At 40.4% G+C, this 18795-nt stretch overlaps 1 protein-coding gene across 1 annotated transcript; it reads left to right on the forward strand.

Moving 5' to 3' along the window:
* The first annotated feature begins 318 nt into the window (after positions 1 to 318).
* LOC124669683 (beta-galactosidase 15-like) lies at positions 319 to 17721 on the forward strand. The gene is made up of 19 exons (XM_047206249.1): positions 319 to 586; positions 1101 to 1196; positions 1281 to 1393; positions 2665 to 2731; positions 2928 to 3020; positions 5066 to 5209; positions 5309 to 5397; positions 7471 to 7576; positions 8426 to 8513; positions 10302 to 10426; positions 11049 to 11246; positions 12256 to 12488; positions 12847 to 12962; positions 13694 to 13791; positions 14260 to 14370; positions 15010 to 15120; positions 15453 to 15661; positions 16718 to 17060; positions 17405 to 17721. Exons 1-19 carry the CDS (start codon positions 329 to 331, stop codon positions 17546 to 17548), a joined length of 2742 nt encoding a protein of 913 aa, XP_047062205.1. The 5' UTR covers positions 319 to 328; the 3' UTR covers positions 17549 to 17721.
* Positions 17722 to 18795: the final 1074 nt, after the last annotated feature.

Below are 18795 nucleotides of genomic sequence, written 5' to 3' on the forward strand. Positions count from 1 at the left end.
ACACGCGTCGCGTGATCGACCCGGAGGTTGCACGACACGCAGCCTCCGGCGGAAATCAAGCCTTTTCCATAAAATATGCAATCGTTTTCCAGGCAAAATAATTGCAATCATTAACGCGTTGCGTGTACTCATTCATCCGGTTTCGAGTACGCCATCCCTATCCGGCAAAGCCTCGTCTCATCGTGATCTCAATCCGTTTGTCCATTTCGTTTTTTTTTTTCTGATACAAAAATAATTAAATAGGAAAACCCTCGCTCCACTCGCCGCTCTATTGTTTCTCCCTGCACTGCACATTCCTCTGCTTCTGCTCTGCTTCAGTCTTCAGGCCATGCCCTCCTCGCCGTCGCCCTCGCGGCTTCGGGCCCTCCGGCGCCCCCTCTTCCTCCTCCTCCTCCTCGTTGCCGGTCACTTCACCGCCTCAGCATCAGCTGCGGGGGAGCTGAGGCAGGTGGTTGGGAGCGGGGCGGAGGATGGGCCCTTCTTCGAGCCGTTCAACGTGACCTACGACCACCGCGCGGTGCGCATCGGCGGGCAGCGGAGGATGCTCGTCTCCGCCGGAGTACACTACCCACGCGCCACGCCCGACGTAAGTGAGGATGCCGTCTGCACCTTGTGCAAGGGGGGGACTTTGGGGGCAGCCGCCTGAGGCCGGCGGAACCGGTTGGAATTGGTGCGGCGGAAATGTAGGATTTTTGTGCGGCTTGATCTGCGCGGTGGTTGGGGCAACTGCGATTGAGCAGGGACGAACATAGTTGGTGTTTTCTCGGCCTCTTTGGAGATGCGGGCTTTTTGGTTACTTGATACTAGTGTGCGTGCGTGCGCGCATGAATAGATTTTAACATTAGCTCTTCCTGAGGCGTTTAGTTGAGTTCAGTTATCCCTTTAAGTATGGACACCAGACTTGGGGGTAGTTTTCTTGTTCTTACAGTAGCTGGGAGCTGAATGAATGACTTAAAACGTCTCTGATGGTAATCGTTAACTGCTGACCGACTGGGATTCACAGAAATAAGATGTTGCATTGGCATCGCTGTTCTTTGCCCAGGATTACGCGGTGTTCGTATATCTTGTAGCTCTCACTAACCTCTTGCAAACTGTGCCAGATGTGGCCGAGTATAATTGCAAAGTGCAAGGAAGGTGGTGCAGATGTGATCGAGACATATATCTTCTGGAACGGGCATGAGCCGGCCAAAGGTCAGGTAATGTAGTTGCCCTTCTAGTTACTTTAGTCGGTGCAAATTTTGCCCCTGAGTGGTAACTTATGCATCTTCCATTTTCCCCAGTATTACTTCGAAGAAAGATTTGATCTTGTGAGATTTGTGAAGCTGGTTGCTGCTGAAGGTCTATTTCTCTTCCTCCGTATCGGCCCATATGCTTGTGCGGAATGGAATTTCGGGTCTGTTTATTATCTTCACACTTGAATATTTGAATATCTTGAGCACATCCATACTAATTGCTACAGTATTGGCTTCTGTGATAAGCTCATCTTTCTTGTTCTATACTATTGGTATGCATGCACATGTGTGTGTGTGTTGTCTTCATGCACATACACATCCTGGTACAACTACCATGATCCTTTTTTGCTTGTCTCTGTAGGCGCCTAGCATCCCCTACCTAGCATTTTCTTTCTTATCCAGCCACTCCGTCTTCTTTTCACCCCTATTCCACAAGAAGATAAGCTACATCTTATTTCTCCCGATCTCTCCATCCAGCTCTGTCATCATTGAGCTAACTACCACATATTCCATCATCATAAAGGATGATATGAATGGTAACACATTCATCACATTCCCCTGCCCCCATCCAACAAACTTCTTTTTGCCCATTCCATTCAGCGTATTTTTTTTTTCAGTTTCTCCCTCTTTGACGACTATTGTGCTCTAAGCTACTCTGCTTCTCGCCATGTGTATTATTGCCCACTTCTACCTCACAATAAGATAAAGCATCGCCTTCTTCTTCCTTTATCCGCCCCTTGGCTTTGCCATCACCGCACTGTCGCTCCGCCCGGTTGTCATCCCGGTCCTCTCTGTAGGTGGTAGAGGGAGTGTCACACCATCACTTAATCACCAACTCCTCTTTAATAGAAAAGATAAACACTATTAATTAGAACACATTACGAGCTACACATTATGTAGCTTATAGCCTCCAGTTATTCTATTCCATACTTTCGCAAACAAATTTCTTCCTCATGCACTTGAGATTTTGATCATGCATTGTCTTATCACCTTTTCCCTTCCTCTAAATTAAACATAATGTAAGTAATTTCCATAATACTCACTCTGTCCCAAAATATAAGGTGCCCTTAAATTCCGCTGGTCAGCAACTTGCAATTTTGACTATAACTTGTACTTATAATATGTTCACAAAGTTTGTATACGTATATATGAAATGAAAGAGATTTGCAAGACGAATGCCACAATATCATTTATATATTCTCACTTCATATAATTTAGTATATATTCGTGGTCAAAGTCATGCATCAAAGACCGTGCCAAAAAAGCGTGCCTTATATTTTGGGACAGAGGGAGTAATATAAATAATCTAAGTACTTCCATGCTTACAGCTTTACGCAGCTCTCCTTTTATTACATATGTGCTATTCAGAAATATGTAAATAGTATTATTCATGATGTTTATTAATCTGTCCTTTTGTCATGCACTTGTGCAGTGGTTTCCCAGTTTGGTTACGTGATATCCCTGGCATAGAATTTCGTACTGACAATGAGCCATACAAGGTAATAATATATTTCATTGTTTGATCCATGGCTTCAGGCAATAGATTTTTCATCTTGTAATAATTCTATTCTGCATGGAGTCACGCGATTCCTGCATTTGTATGTGGCAACAGATTACAATTACGACACTAATTTTACTTGGAGGAGCACACTCAAGCACTTCTGTAACCACTAAGCCGTATAAATGTTTCAACAGGCTGAAATGCAGACTTTCGTGACAAAAATTGTAGACATGATGAAAGACGAGAAGCTTTATTCTTGGCAAGGTGGCCCCATTATATTGCAGCAGGTCTGAAACCATTTTTAAACTTAAGTTATTGTATATTATTGTATGTTGAAATCCCCATTTGCCTGATAGCCTCGTGTCGCCGTAAGATGCGCTTTGTCATCACGGGGAGAAAGTTTACTATGCTAAAATACAGAAGCCACTATGCTAAAATAAGAGTTCACTATAAAAATTTGAAAAAGGTGTTCGCTCTTAAAACTCTAGCAGACCACTATAAAAGACAGGAGTCCACTCTTAGTCCGTCGATGACTTTCTGTTGATGTTGCTGGAGACTTTGTAAAGATTACCACCAGACAGTGTGCAGTACACTACTGGATGCTAGTTTCGTTTTTGCCACTATATATCTAGCAACAATGCACCGGCACACGTGACTTTCTGCCCCTCCAGATGTAGTTACGCTAACAGTACACACCTAGTCCGGGAAGTTCACAACCACATCGAGGCAGTTCACTTACTCTATTTTTTCCGGCGGATCTAGCACACCAATTTTTCTGCTGCAAACTCCGTCCGCCTCAACTACTGGTCCAGGAACAAGGTGCACTATCATATGAGTCGATTTCCACCTCAAGACGAAATTACTCCCAACCAAAAGGCATCACTGCATGGTGCACATCCCACCGCCATGTCCACTCGTTGGGTGGGAGGTCATTTCCACCTCTCCGGTGATACGTTAGCCACAAGCACTATTGTTACAATGCTGACTGTCACCGTACTATTCGCTGCCATCCTTGTCATGCTTGAGAACTTGGTGCTTTGAGCTGATGCTGTTCCCCACTGATGCCTGTGGACAATTCTGTGGGCTTGTTGTGACTCGGCATGGCCGGAGCATGCCGGCAGTTTGCTGTCTTTTTTGTTGAAGAAGATGGCAAGTCCGATGGGAGCATGTGAAGAGATAATAGATGAACCAGAATTGGTTTGAATGGTAGTTCTTGAGGGGAAAGTCACACGGTTGCAACTCAAAGATCATTGTGGTGCCTTTGCTTATTGGCTGATGACACGGACTGCATTGTGCCACTGTTACACTGTACAATTTCTTCCTCCCCTGCTCCCCACAAATGCGAAGTGTATGCAATAGCATTGCGTGTTATAAGGTCTGAGACTAAAATTCATGAACATCTGAAGTCAAAGGCTTGATAGCATCACCTTAGCCTGGAGTCTTGATTCTTGAAAAACATGTCTGAGTCAAGCCAAAGGAGATACATTGAAGAATGGCGCGAGAGTGTAGCCTAAAGACCACATGGATCAGGGGATAGTGCGGCCAACAACTCCAAAGGAAGGAGAGCGGCATGACAAAGACTTCTATCATTGGGGACATGTTCAAGAAAGAGGCACTGACCACAATCTTCCAGAAGACTTAAGGGAGTTGAGAGGCATGCTATTACAACAGGCAATGAGAAAATAGATGATACACCATCGCAAAAATAAATAGATCGATAATATGCATCATTGCAGTTTTAAACATACGTACTTCCATGCGTAAGGGAACAAGAATTAGGTAACATGTTTTTACATGCACACAATCTCTCTTTGCATAGTGGTTTGTTAGACTTAATCTATATTTTTTTTTCGAAAAGGGAGCAAAGCCCCAGCCAATCTATATGCTTTTTGTGTTCTCTTCAATGAATGAAGTGATGAACCTCCCCTACACGAGGTTCTACAGGGGACATATCCATTTGCTGAGGGATTTGTGTCGGCAGATCCTAGATGAGTTGATGCAAAACTCAGGGATTATAATATATGTCGTGGTACCAAATTGTTACTATGAAACTTCCTGTTCTCATATGCCATCTCAGATGAGTGGATGCAAAACTTGGGGATTATCGTATATTTCATGGTACTAAATTTGTTACTATGAAACTTCCTATTGTTCTTGAAACTCATTAATGTCTGATTCAAGCAAGATTGTCATTTAGTATATGCACAGCAAGCTTATATGAAGCTGGCGATGGTGGTTGATGCTATATGATAGTTCTGTTATGTGCATTACAAGCAAACATGATTACATGCCTTGTCTTCTTACTGGGTAGTCTCTGGAGATTGTTTGACAGATTGAAAATGAATATGGAAATATTCAAGGCAAGTACGGTCAAGCAGGCAAGAGATATATGCAGTGGGCAGCTCAGATGGCACTTGGCCTTGATACTGGCATTCCTTGGGTAATGTGCCGGCAAACTGACGCTCCAGAACAAATTGTAGGTGATCTCACAACCTTGCGAGGTTATTTTTTAATCACTTATTAATTCTACGAGTTCTGTTATGATAGGGGAGTTCTGACTCTACTTTTTTGGTAGCTTGATACTTGCAATGCATTTTACTGCGATGGGTTTAAGCCAAATTCTAACAATAAGCCAACAATATGGACTGAGGATTGGGATGGATGGTATGTGGTTTCTTCCTGGTTTTCTTTGACCATTATTATCATAATATGACTGGTATATGTTGAAGTGTATAAGTAGATTGCCTAGCCCTTTCCATCAGTTCGGACTTTTGGTTGCGTTGGGTAGTGCATGAAGCTGACATAGTATCAGAGCCCAGGGTCTTGAGTTCGAGTCCTAGCTTTTGCAATTTATCCTAAAATTGTTGTTGCCCCCTCGGAGTCCACGTATAGGCCTGTTGAGCCTGCCTCTGACTCTACACGTGTTGACTTGTCTTCCCGACTTTTGGTTGCGTTGGCTAGTGCATGAAGCTGACAGTATAATCATGTGTTTTATTGTGTCAACTATGATGATTGAGAATTTGGACACATGTCTTTGATCTACCCAAGATGAACACAGCTTTAATACAACGGGTTTCCTTTTGATATAGTCAAAGTGCAGGAGAACATCATTTTTTTCCTCATCGCTACCGATGATGGCAGTTCGCGAGTTATTTCATTTCAAAATTTATGCTAGACGGTTGATGCTAGCTGATGGTAAAATATTAAAATTGCAGTTGCATAAAAGGATGCCGTTTGAGGGGTTAGGGCTTGCACTGCTACACAGATGCGACTGTTCCGAGTGTAGGTTGATGTTTCAGATGAGCGACTCTGAAATTTTTACTCAACCCAACTGGCATAAACTAATGCATGAGTTGGATTAAGGAAAATTCTGCTGTAGGACTCATTTTAGAATTAAGAGTTATCTCATTAGAAAAATTATACTATACAGTTGGTGGTGGTTGATGGTGAAATATGCAAATCCCTCTTACATAAGAGGGGTCCGTTTGAGAATTTAAGGCATGCAAAGTTAGAGAAATGGGCTAAGAGACATTGGCATACCAGATTTTTGGAAAAAAATGTCCAAAAGAAGACTCAATTTTTGTTACAACCAACGAAAATTGGTAAAGACAGACTTTTGGCACCATCGAAACATACCACAATTAAGATAATTTTTTAAAGTTTTAAAAAGCACCTTACTGTCAAGGGCTATGGTTGTAAATGTATTTTTCACACTGTTGGAAGCTCTTGAATTTCTTATTTCTCCTTGCATGATCTACATGGTAGGAATTTTCCATCCATCCTTTTTCAGAACCAAAGTCATAAAACATGTTACTGCATTTGTGTGGTGTACTCACTCCGTTCCAAAATGTAAGGCGTATTTTGATTTGTCAAGACAATGATTTGACCAACATTTACTTCCTTAACATGTGGTACAAAATTGCAGTCATAAGTAGTTCTGAATACAAATCTAGTAAATAGTGATATAAATTTATGTTACATGAACCATTATTTTCTTTGATACACACACCAAAAATTGTGTGTCGTTTACTATAAAAAGAAATATCAAGATGACGTGAAATGTACATCCCAACTGCAAACATAAAACCAAACAACAGAAACATAAAAACAAAAAAGGCAAGAGGAAGCTATGAAACACTAAAGATTAAAAAAGCACAGCTGCAGGGCTAAACTGTATAGGTTATTAAAAAAGCACAGCTGCAGGGCTAAACTGTATAGGTCTACTGCTGTTTCAAGCATGCCTGGATGATCGGATGACCTGTTTTGCACATAAACTGCATATTAACAAAGTAATTGTTGGTCAAATGCTTATCTTAACAAATCAAAATACGAATTACATTTTAGGACAGTGTTTCTTTTTCTTTGTTGTATGCATGTGCATGATCAACTTCTCTTTTATCTATTGTTTACCTTTAAAGCCAATAATAGGAAAAGTATAGTTCTAGGTTTTGCTGCTCACAGGCATATTTCCTACTAGTGGAAAAAGTAGAGTTCTATGTTTTGCTGTAGATCTACTGTGTAAATATGTATATGAACATGGATAAATAATGTCTCATGTTTGTCCAAATGAATGATGTGCCTATTCCAAATGCAACTACCATTAGCTTATATTTCTTCAAGAACCAGGAGTTGAACTACCTTTGCAGTTTTGCTATTCTCTTGAAAAATGCAACCTCTTGCTATGTAATTGCTTGGTTTCGATTTTGATTGTTTTTAATGTCCTGATGTATTTTGCAGGTATGCCGACTGGGGTGGACCATTGCCTCATAGGCCTGCGGAAGACAGTGCTTTTGCTGTTGCTCGTTTTTACCAACGTGGCGGAAGTTTACAGAATTATTATATGGTAAGATTTTCCTCCAAAAAGTATTAAGGGGAGACTTAAGCCCTAGCTCCCCTCCATCAAGCTATAACATGTTGTTGTCAGTGTTAAAATCATCACATGCTCACAAACATGATTAGACGGCGGTATAGGCGGAGCCAAATGAGGACAGGGCCCATTATTTTGACAAAAATCTTATATACACCCATTATAGTTTACAGATACATCAGTATGCGTGAACATTTTCATGAAAAACGTGAGTTAACTTGTCATTTTAATGGACTCTGTGCACCCATCATCTAGATGCTGGATCCGCCAATGGTCACGGCGGAAGCAGCTGCAACGAGTAGTGATGATTAAGTCAAAAGAGGGAAGTTTGTGCTAAGGGTAGTACGATAGTTTGTTATTGGTAAATGGTTTGGGTGTAGTTAAAAGTAGATTGCCTTGCTGTCCAAGTCCCATGGCCTTTTCTTGTTGAAAAAAATTAGTATTGTGAACTTCTTTAGTTCTTACTCTTTGGCTATACTCCTTTGGGCTGTGCAGTGCAACAAGCTGTACATAACAACTTCCAGGTTTCATCACTCAAGTTTCATATAGGTGAATTAAGTTCTAGGCATATTTCAAGTTTCAGAACACATCTTTTGAGCAGTGTTTTGGTCCTTCGTTCACATTTCTTTAGACGTGGGAAAAACATTTCCCCGAGGTTGATCTCATAAGTTAGATTCCATAGCCTATTATTGGCTTCACCCAGTCATGGTACTTTTAGTAAAACTATCAGCCATAGAATTATTTTTAGCGTTAAAATATCATGAAAATATTTTTATCATGATTATGATGGTTCTAATATTTTCTAAGGGTAATTTCTTTTTGTAGTATTTTGGTGGAACAAATTTTGCACGAACTGCAGGCGGTCCACTTCAGATAACAAGCTATGATTATGATGCTCCAGTTAACGAGTATGGTATGTAATTTTTTTTGCAAGTGCTAGACCTAAGCTTGAGAACTATCAATGTAATTATTGTTTTAAAAAATAAGAGGATTAGGACTTGTTAGGAATAAGAAACTTTTATTCCCTGGAAGCCAAAGGCCAGTGTATGTCCTAGCACGAGTCGTGCGAGCGAAAAAAGAACCTAGGGCTAAAGGACAGCATATATAGTACATGTACAAGTGACAAATATGCAGGAAATCCCTCATACTATGGGGAAAACATACAGGCTATACATAGAATGTAACATAACTAACACGGTAATCCACTTTGGCTCATAGGTGCAGATGCACCCATTAACTAAAGAACATATTTTTAAATGTATAAAAATTCCGAGAAAACATATGGGTGTACATCGGGACATTTTATGTTCGCGCACAAAGATTCGTAAATAATGACATTTTCTGTGGCATGTGTAAAAAAGACAATTTTTGGTGCTTCAAAATAGCTTTTCACGGGACATTTTTTGTCTTTTTCGCACAGGCCACATAAAATGTCTTTTCTTCGCAAAATTTTGTGTGCAAACATAGAATGTCCGGATGTACACCTGGATTTTCCAAAAAAAAAAACATTTTAAAATGCATTTTTCTTAGTAGGTGCATCTAGACCTATGAGCCAGAACGCCATGTCAAACTCAAAGGGCTAATCTATACAAGTAGGTAACGCGTCTTACTCATGTTGTCCTTGAAATAAGCATGCAGTCATCACTTTAAGCATGATTATGGTAAACTGTTGCAATTTCAGCATCACTCATCCAGACTGTGTAGGTCCCTTAGAGCAACTCTAACAGAGCCTATAAATCATGCCGGAACCGTATTTTTCCGGCCGATTTATGGGTTCGGGTTGAAAGTGGCACAGAATAGAGACTGAACTCGCTGCTCGGCCCGAAAAACTTTCTCAGGGGCCCGAAAAATTTCATACTCGACCCCTATTAATACAGACTGAAGGGCGGTTTACAGGTCCAAAACTGAACGGATTTCTCATCACTCCTCCAGCGCCGCCATCCGTACAACTGCCTCTAGCCGCCGATTTCTGGCTGCTTTGCTAAAATTGTACACTACCGGTCAAACATCCTGTCAGCCTGCTCCAATTCCAACCATGTCTATGTCAATTCCCGGCGAATCTTCTCGATATAGACTAATTCCGGCGAGCGTCGCGGTGCACGCAAGCAGCACAGGGAATGCGTACACGTGCAGATTCTGGCGAGCGGAGCGCACGCACGCGAGCTAGTCTTACATGGGAGCTAGCTAGCTCGAACTATTTGGTGCTAATCATCTCCCGATTGATTCACAAATATCCAATCGCTTCCATAGCTAGCTTGCTAGCTGGGTGGTGCTACTATTCCGATTAAGCTTGCTACCTAGGTGGCGGCGGGTGCTGGGGCACGGGCGGCGGGCTCTTGGGCACGGGGAGGCCCAGCCAGGGGCGCGGGCGGCGGCCGCGCGGGGAGACCTAGGTAGCGGCGCGGACAGTTCTTGTGAAGAAGATGATGACTTTCCGAATATTCCGTTTTTCAGTTTTAGTTTACAGAGGGTCTGTTCTGCGCCAGCCGTTTTGCGACCCGTAAACACGTTTTCGGAAGACTGAACTCGAGTTTTTCGGTTTGCACTTTTACAGGCTCTGTTAGAGATGCTCTTACTATAACAACTTATTACATGGCTATATCATCAAGTGATTTAAGAGTATGCATAGAGTTATAGCTTAGTTTTCACCTATATAAGAGATAAGAGATGCTATCCAGAATCCATGATATGTTATTTTCAGGTATGTTAAGGCAGCCTAAGTGGGGACATCTGAAAGATCTACACGCGGCTATCAAACTTTGTGAACCAGCTCTTATTGCAGTGGATGGCTCACCTCAGTATGTAAAGTTAGGATCAATGCAAGAGGTTTGCTGCCAGTTTCTTGCTTTTCGTTTCATAAAACTATGTTCTAACCTTCTATGATATGTTTATAGGAACACACCACCTTTTGTCCCTCTACTCTGTGATGGGCTCATTTTCGGTTTTTCTGCTTTCTTTTTTTTGTGAAAACATAATGAGCAGTCAGTATGGATAGGGCAGTGAAACAATTATATTTTCAACAAAAACATAGGTTTTAAATTCCCTTCATTTTCAACTTACTTGGAATTAAAACATGATGCTAATGACATTCCCATTATTCGCAACATCACTCCTTTATTACATCTTACATAGCTTGATGTTACATTTCTCTTGCTAGGAGAAACATACTAATCATACCTTATTTGTTTAATGTTTACTAGTCTAGTTCGTTATATGGTAGGCCACATATGTATAATTGACCATAAATAAGGTGCCATGTTTTCCTTGGATATTAGTGCCCATTAGATGCTGCAACTTATACCCAAAAATTACCTATTAAAACAGAGGCTAACAGTCACTTCTTAGGATTATATAAGCCGGACCAAGCGTTTTGTTTTGTATGTGATAATTTCTGTGCACACTTTGGGTTGTGAATATTAATACTTTGCTTACCTCTTGTCTGATTCAGGCACACATATACTCTAGTGGAGAAGTTTATAGAAACGGAAGCATGGCAGGAAATGCGCAGATTTGCTCTGCTTTTCTTGCAAATATTGATGAACATAAATATGTATCAGTCTGGATCTTTGGCAGATCTTATAATCTACCACCTTGGTCTGTTAGCATACTACCAGATTGTGAGAACGTGGCTTTCAACACTGCGCGAGTGAGTAACCTCTAAATGCACATAATGCTTCTCTTCTTATGGATGTATGAGCGTGAAACAGATGTTTGCTTTAGTTAGTTACATGCTGATGCAAAAGCAAAGGTTAGGTTGCAATGTACATTACAAAGGGCAGACCAAAGTTTATATACTGTTCAGAAAATGTGCAGCAACTGGCTAGTTATGACTGGTTTTCAATGGAACTGCCCCCACCAGGTCACGGAAGAGCCCCTTTATCCAAGGATTTTAATATCTTCCAGGCCGGTTCTGGTTTTAAATACATCTTTGCTGTCCTCCAGGTTGAAGTAGAATTTGTTTCTTTTTCTCGAACATGCATCTAAGCGCGTGTCATATTGTATTAGAAGACTGCCAAAATAGTGAGAGATATAACATGTACAAGGCACCAAAACAAATGCTAAAAGGTACATGAGCCAAAACTAGGAAACAAAGCAAGAACAGGAAACTAAAAAAAGCCTCAGCAAGTACAAGCTTAGGGAGGCTGTGCAGGCATGCCAGCAGAGGCAGCTCCGAAGCTCGGTCACCTGGAATTTCTGTTCCTGGTTCTTGACAAACAAGCCAAATTAATAAAGAACACTTCTTATAAACTCATTCTCAGGATTTACTTAATAATCTACATACGCAAAGGATAACCCCACAATCTCATCTATTCTCAGGACCACAAAGATACCAAATTGTTAAACATTAGTCTCATACTTTAGTTAGCATAAAAAATAGTTATAATTACCAGTAACAATGTTTTCATAGATTTAGAAACTACTTGGCTCAACTTACTTTTGTCACCGGAGTCTGGAACCTTGTATCGGACTTCCATCATTTATTTATTCGTGCATTTCCGAATTTATCTTCATGTTAGAACTTAGAAAATATGTATGGATGTAATTGTTTGGATGTGAGGCAAATGGTCCACAAAAACATGACACACTTGTGTAAATCTTATTGAATTGTTTTTAGACATTTATGATTAATTAATTGTTTACTTGTTATCTTTCAGGTTGGTGCACAAACTTCGGTTTTTACCTTTGAATCTGGGTCCCCAAGTCATTCAAGTCGACATAAGCCTAGTATTTTATTACCTGAGGTTGGTGGGTCCTATCTCTCGAGTACTTGGTGGACTTCTAAAGAGACCATTGGCACATGGGGTGGTGAAAGCTTTGCTACTCAGGGAATATTAGAGCATTTGAATGTAACAAAGGACACATCTGACTACCTGTGGTATACTACCAGGTAAATGCTGACCCATAAGCTGTTAGAGCATGTATCATCTTGTCTGTAGAGAACAAACAACCAATATACCATTATTCTCTTCTCTAATTAGCCAATGACTAATTGTGCTGGGTTCTCTTCTTGCAGCTATATCGAATTTAGAACCACCTTAATATATATTTTTCTTGGAAATTTATGTTGGTAGATATTCGAAGTGGTATATTTCGCTTGATCACCTGCACCAGCTACTGGGTTGCAATAGATCTGTTGTGCCTTCAGAATGCTTGATTACTATGCAGTTTGATTGTTGTACTTCACGTTCTGTTGATAATGCACTCACTATATTCAGTGGATCTAACTTTTTTTTTGAATTCAACAGTATAAATATTTCGGATGATGATGTTGCATTATGGAGTTCAAAAGGGGTTTCTCCTGCACTAACAATAGACCAAATTCGTGATGTTGCTCGTCTATTTGTAAATGGAAAGCTTGCAGGTATTTCATTTGGAAATAGGAATCTGCGTAGAATAATGGTTGTACATTTTTTTCTGTCATCCTGTTTATGTGAAAATAAATACCCTACAATAGATCATAGCCTTCAACTCCTAATTGCGGAGGTACTGGTCTTAATAAATTATTAAATTCCTGATTGTGGTGGTAATGGACCACCTATTTCGCTATTTATGACAAACTAGTATGTCTTCACAGGACTATCTCTCGCTTTCTTTTCTTCTCACTCTAATTTGTTATAGGCATAGCCGGTTGGGACTTGGGTCGTGATCCTTCGAACTGTTGGTTGCTTTTGCTTACTGTGTATTTATTGGTGGTTCTCTCATTGCCTAGAAGTCTAAGAAACAGACCCAGTTTGTCTTTCAAGTGCGGAGGCTTGAGTTGCGAGCTATGAGTCTTTTGACAGTAAAGTTTACTTGGCTATGGTTGTTGCTTCAAGGTTTTCGTATTACTCCTCTTTTGTCAGGCAGCACACGTGTTGTTATTAGCACTGCTCGTGATCCCGTGAAGCATGAGTTCAATAATATTGGTGTTCATGCTTCATGAGATCACACATGCAGGAATCAGGTGATTGTGTAACATGGGGGGGGGGGGGGGTGTATATATGTCTGCTTAGTTATGTAATATCTGTATGTATATCGCCTTAGGGCCTCATGGAAATACAAGTTGCACATTTCCTTCCACAGTTGTTCATAATGGTATGTTTCAATATGAAGGTAGTCAAGTTGGTCACTGGGTGTCACTGAAGCAACCAGTTCAGTTAATCCGGGGTCTTAATGAGCTGACATTGCTGTCAGAAATTGTTGGCTTGCAGGTATTTCATATTTTTGATTCATGTCTTAACTGAATCCTAGTATTTATAGCATTTGAGAGGTCAGGAGTGCATATTTATTGCCTCAGACATCTGTGCATCCACCTATAATAAGATAACCACCATGGCACTTAGGAGTTAGCACTTAGCACAGCAATAAGGCTTCTCCTTCCCGACTATGGTTCAACTCCTGCCAAGAGCAAATTCTGTTGTCTTAAGATTCCATGGGTCTTCTCTCCCGTTCGACTCATTTTTTCATATTATACCTAGGTTCAAACTGTGGGTTTTAACGTATAATACGTGAAAGACTTTTTCAATTGCACTGAAGTGAACTACTTGTATGTTAAATGTGCATGTGATGCTACCGTTTTCATTTGTCTAGTTGCCTAGCTGTCTGTTATATCTGCACGCATGGTAATCACGACCTAATGCACTATTTGATATTTTGTATCATGTTTGACTATCACAAAGAATTATGGTGCTTTCTTGGAGAAGGATGGAGCTGGATTTAGAGGTCAAGTAAAACTCACTGGATTGTCAAATGGGGACATCGATCTGACTCATTCCGTTTGGACATACCAGGTAAAGCTTTGGAATTTTCAGCCATTCTTCCACGCTGTTTGCCCTCTGAGACAGCCGTGCAGATTTTACTTTAAGTGAAGTGCATCATAGGTCCTCAAAACTATTTCTGGGATCTCAGGTAGGTCTTGGTACTATGAAAATCATCATTTGGGTCCCAGAAGTGCAATCAGTGAGTTGTGCTAGGTCTGAACCAATCAAAAACCAGAAATAGTTGTGGACCCATAATTAGCCTAGCATGAGTTGAATTTCCAGGACCTCATGAGACTGTGAAACTAGTTTGTGAACCTATAATGTACTCTTTTACATTAGATGGTTCAAGGTAGTAGAATACTATACTAGTCTTGATCGATACAGGCACCTCGGGCTGCCAAGTAGTCTAAAACCGTCAATTTAAGTAGACTGAATTTGTTGACTAAGTACTGAAAGATAACCAAAAGAGTACAGATTAGTATGGTAGTGAAACTGCACACATTTTGCCATGTTTCGTTCTCTGCTAAAGGAAATGTTGAATACAGTATCTCTTACAATGTGTTCTTCATAGTCTTGATCCATACAGGCACCTCAGGCTGCCATGTACTTGAAGTATCTGGTCCTGATTTGAGCATACAATGCACATTTACATGTATGTTTAAAATGCAGGTGGGGCTGAAAGGCGAGGCTTCTATGATTTATGCTCCTGAGAAGCAGGGATTTGCTGAGTGGACTGGCATGCAGATTGATGATATACAGTCACCCTTCACATGGTACAAAGTAAGTTGGCTTTTCACCTCCTTAAACATGACATTCTATTTTTCTGATGGTATTGTATTAGTTCCTTGGTGCTTTCCGATTTCCATTACTTCTAGCAGTAGCACGGACATATATTTCCTATAATTTTAATTTTTGTTACCTACTCAGCTGAAGCAAATCTTTATCTAATCCATCAAATTTGTTTTCATATTTATTCGAAGTCCTCCAATCTGCATCTCTCTTTTATCTGGACAATTATCTATTGTTGATTGTTGTTTAAAATAGCTTTCCAGGCTTGCCGCTTGGTCATCCAGCATCTTTGTTGTCTTTTAAATAGTGTTTTCTATATGCAGACTATGTTTAATAGCCCTGAAGGTACTGACCCTGTTGCCATCGATCTTGGGAGCATGGGGAAGGGCCAGGTTTGGGTGAATGGGCATCTAATTGGGCGTTACTGGTCACTAGTAGCGCCAGAATCTGGTTGTCCATCTTCGTGCAACTACCCAGGAGCGTATAGTGAGACCAAATGTCAATCAAACTGTGGAATGCCTACACAAAGCTGGTAATTTTTTTGTTTTTTGTTTTGCATAATTCGTTCTGTGGTGGTCAGGGTTCTCTTCTATGTCTGTCTATGCTCTATATCTATATTTATCACATCCATAATGTAAAGCATTACATGCAGACAAGCCACGCATTGGAATACTTCCTTTTGTTTTGTCTCAGAATTTACCCTAAAGTGATGACAGTATAGACAGACATAGGAGTAGTCAAGGAATTTCATAACCCTTGTAGATACATAGAACATTAGCATATATTAAATAAGTACAATGGTCTAAGTCATGATGCCTTACATTTCTTATGAAAGTAGCTAAAAGATTTTAAATGGCTATAGCTATTGAAAAAAACATACATTGTTTAGTTGGCAGCTTTATATAGGAGTATTCAAAGAATTTCATAATCATTGTTAGATACATAAAATATATAAAATCAGTACAATGATCTAATTTATGATGTAAGCATTATACATTTCTCCAACTATTTGTTAGCTACAATTTGTTTCACATTGAAAGATTGCAATTTAGAAGAATCACATCGAAATAAAGCACCGTTTAGTTTTATCTCGTTCCATTGAAAATAACCTAGTTTTCTTCTTTTTGTCCCAATGACCGGTCGTGTAAAAAGCTCTAAATTCCCTATGTGTTGAACCGTTTTTTAAGTGTCAACCAGTGAGCATCGTGCAGAGCAAATGTGAGCACGTGGCTGATGCGGTGTTATTCCAGCCATTGGAGATTGGAGGCTGTATCCACAACCAAGTCTTTTTGTGTGACAACCATTTTTTCCGATTTCTCAAGCCTACTTTTTTTTTCGAAATGGGGCATCCCTAGCCTCTGCATCAATTGATGCATACAGCTTTATTTTATTAATAACTCAGCAGTACAGCATATTATCTCAGAGCATTATTACAAAATCATGGATCACATAATGTCTCAAACAAAAATGAGCCATCTAAAAAAACCCAGCAACATGGAGCGCCTCTGCATCAACATGTCAGCCATCTATCAGCACACCAACCGCACTGGCTGTAGAAATCCCGTGCTAACCTTCTTGTTTCAATCAGGTATCACATACCACGAGAATGGCTGCATGAGTCAGACAATCTTCTGGTACTGTTTGAAGAAACAGGGGGTGACCCTTCAAAGATATCACTGGAGGTGCATTATACAAAGACAATCTGCTCAAGAATATCAGAAAATTATTATCCTCCCCTTTCTGCTTGGTCACGCCTTACCAGTGGCCATGTCTCGGTGGATACTGTAGCACCAGAACTGCACTTACAGTGCGATGATGGGCATGTGATCTCTCAGATTAAATTTGCTAGTTATGGAACTCCGTCAGGTGATTGCCAGAACTTCTCCAAAGGAAAGTGTCATTCTTCGGGTACTCTTGACTTGGTGTCAGAGGTAAGCTTACAAGTATCAACTGCTAAAGCTAGTAACTGTATTTGATTCTATGCATCTTTTTAGTTTCCCATACTCATGTGCATCTATCATAAGAAAAATTGTTTCCAAAATTCTAAACAAGGAAGAAAAGGAAAGATTTGCAGGGCTTAATTTCTGATGTTTCTTAACACTGCAAGGCTAATTATATCCGGAAAAAGGGAAGTCAGTGGTTACACTATATTTTTTATTTTTGAGTTTATTCAGGCTGTTAGATGAGTTAGCAGATGCTTAAACTCGGTTCACTAACTTGATGCAAGCATAAATATCTACTGGATGTCATAATATTATGTTTGCCTCCTTTCCAGGTATGTGTGGGCAACAACAAATGTGCAATCAGTGTTTCGAACGATGTATTTGGTGATCCATGCCGAGGAGTCCTCAAGGATTTAGTTGTTGAGGCTGAGTGTTCGTCATCATCACAGACCAAAGAACCTCGAGATGATATGTGATGCGGAATTCTTCGTGACGACTGATGAAAGGGAGCGCTTCACTAGCTCTGTGAGCCTTAGCTTCATGGTGTCTGTGCATTGTTGTGTTGTTTATTCATCTACGTCCTCATGTAAAGGCAATAATCCTTAAACTGAAGAAATGAAAAAGGGCACACAAAATATGCGCACACAAACCCCCCATGTACCTTTTATTTACTTGATAAAAGGAGCTGTAGGTCCCAAGGCCTTGAGCCTGCAGATGATGCTTCCTGCAGCACGCTAATATGTGATCAAATGCTTTGTGATGGGGACTTTCTGTAATTTGAGAAGATTTTATTCAACTAAAGATGTAGATTGAAACTTGAAAGCGTGAACGGGGTACTTCAAGGTTTCTTTCTCAGGGGAAGTTAAGTTGTTTAAACGCTACTGAGCTGAGTAAAGCTATTTCTTTTCCACAGCAGCTGAATTTTCTTTCGTTGCAAACGGAGAATGGTGTGGACTCTGGGTCCATTGCCGATGAGGCACAAGTTACGAGTAAACGATAAACCTCTCCGAGGTCTCCACTCCAAATTGTTGTCACTTATTTGTTAGATTATACACTAATTAAGTTGTAAGTCACTGATTTTTAATTGGGCATCAGTCATATCTTTTGCCCAATAGGGAAATGACATTTGACAAGCAACACCACAGCGCCTCCCTTTTCCTTTTCTTCTTCTTGTTTTTATTTCCTTTCGTCTCTCACAAAATAAAAACCGAACCAATACCAAGTAAAAGCAAAGCTGATGTGGTCTGCCACTGAAGCGATCACCTTCTTGAAGCGCAAAGGCATCAGAAATTCACCGAGACCCAGAAGGAAACGAGGGGAAGGAGATAAATCAATGCGCAAACATCAGGCAACAACATGAGAAAACCCATGGTGACAAAAGAAAATCAAGACGTTGATGAAGGAGATGACTCCAGATTTAACAAAAAGATGGAGAAGGCATCAGTGAACACAAAACTTAGTGTGGTAAACATTTCTTGGCTTCTATCGCCATGATTTGTAGATCTCTCCGATTGTTGCTGACCTACGTAGAAATTGAGCTAGCTAACAGAGAAAAGAAAAGCAGACAACCATGTATATTCCAGTTCATGTCACTGCCTGAAAATTAGAAAGGATATTTAGCTTTTTTTTCTCGGGTTTGGGATTTCACACCACATTACTAAAGAAAACGTAAAAACAGCAGGTAGGATAAAAACAGTCTCATGTTCATCTCCAACATATAGGA

The sequence above is a fragment of the Lolium rigidum genome, chromosome 7 (genome assembly GCF_022539505.1).
Source record: "Lolium rigidum isolate FL_2022 chromosome 7, APGP_CSIRO_Lrig_0.1, whole genome shotgun sequence".
NCBI classification, from domain to species: Eukaryota; Viridiplantae; Streptophyta; class Magnoliopsida; order Poales; family Poaceae; genus Lolium; species Lolium rigidum.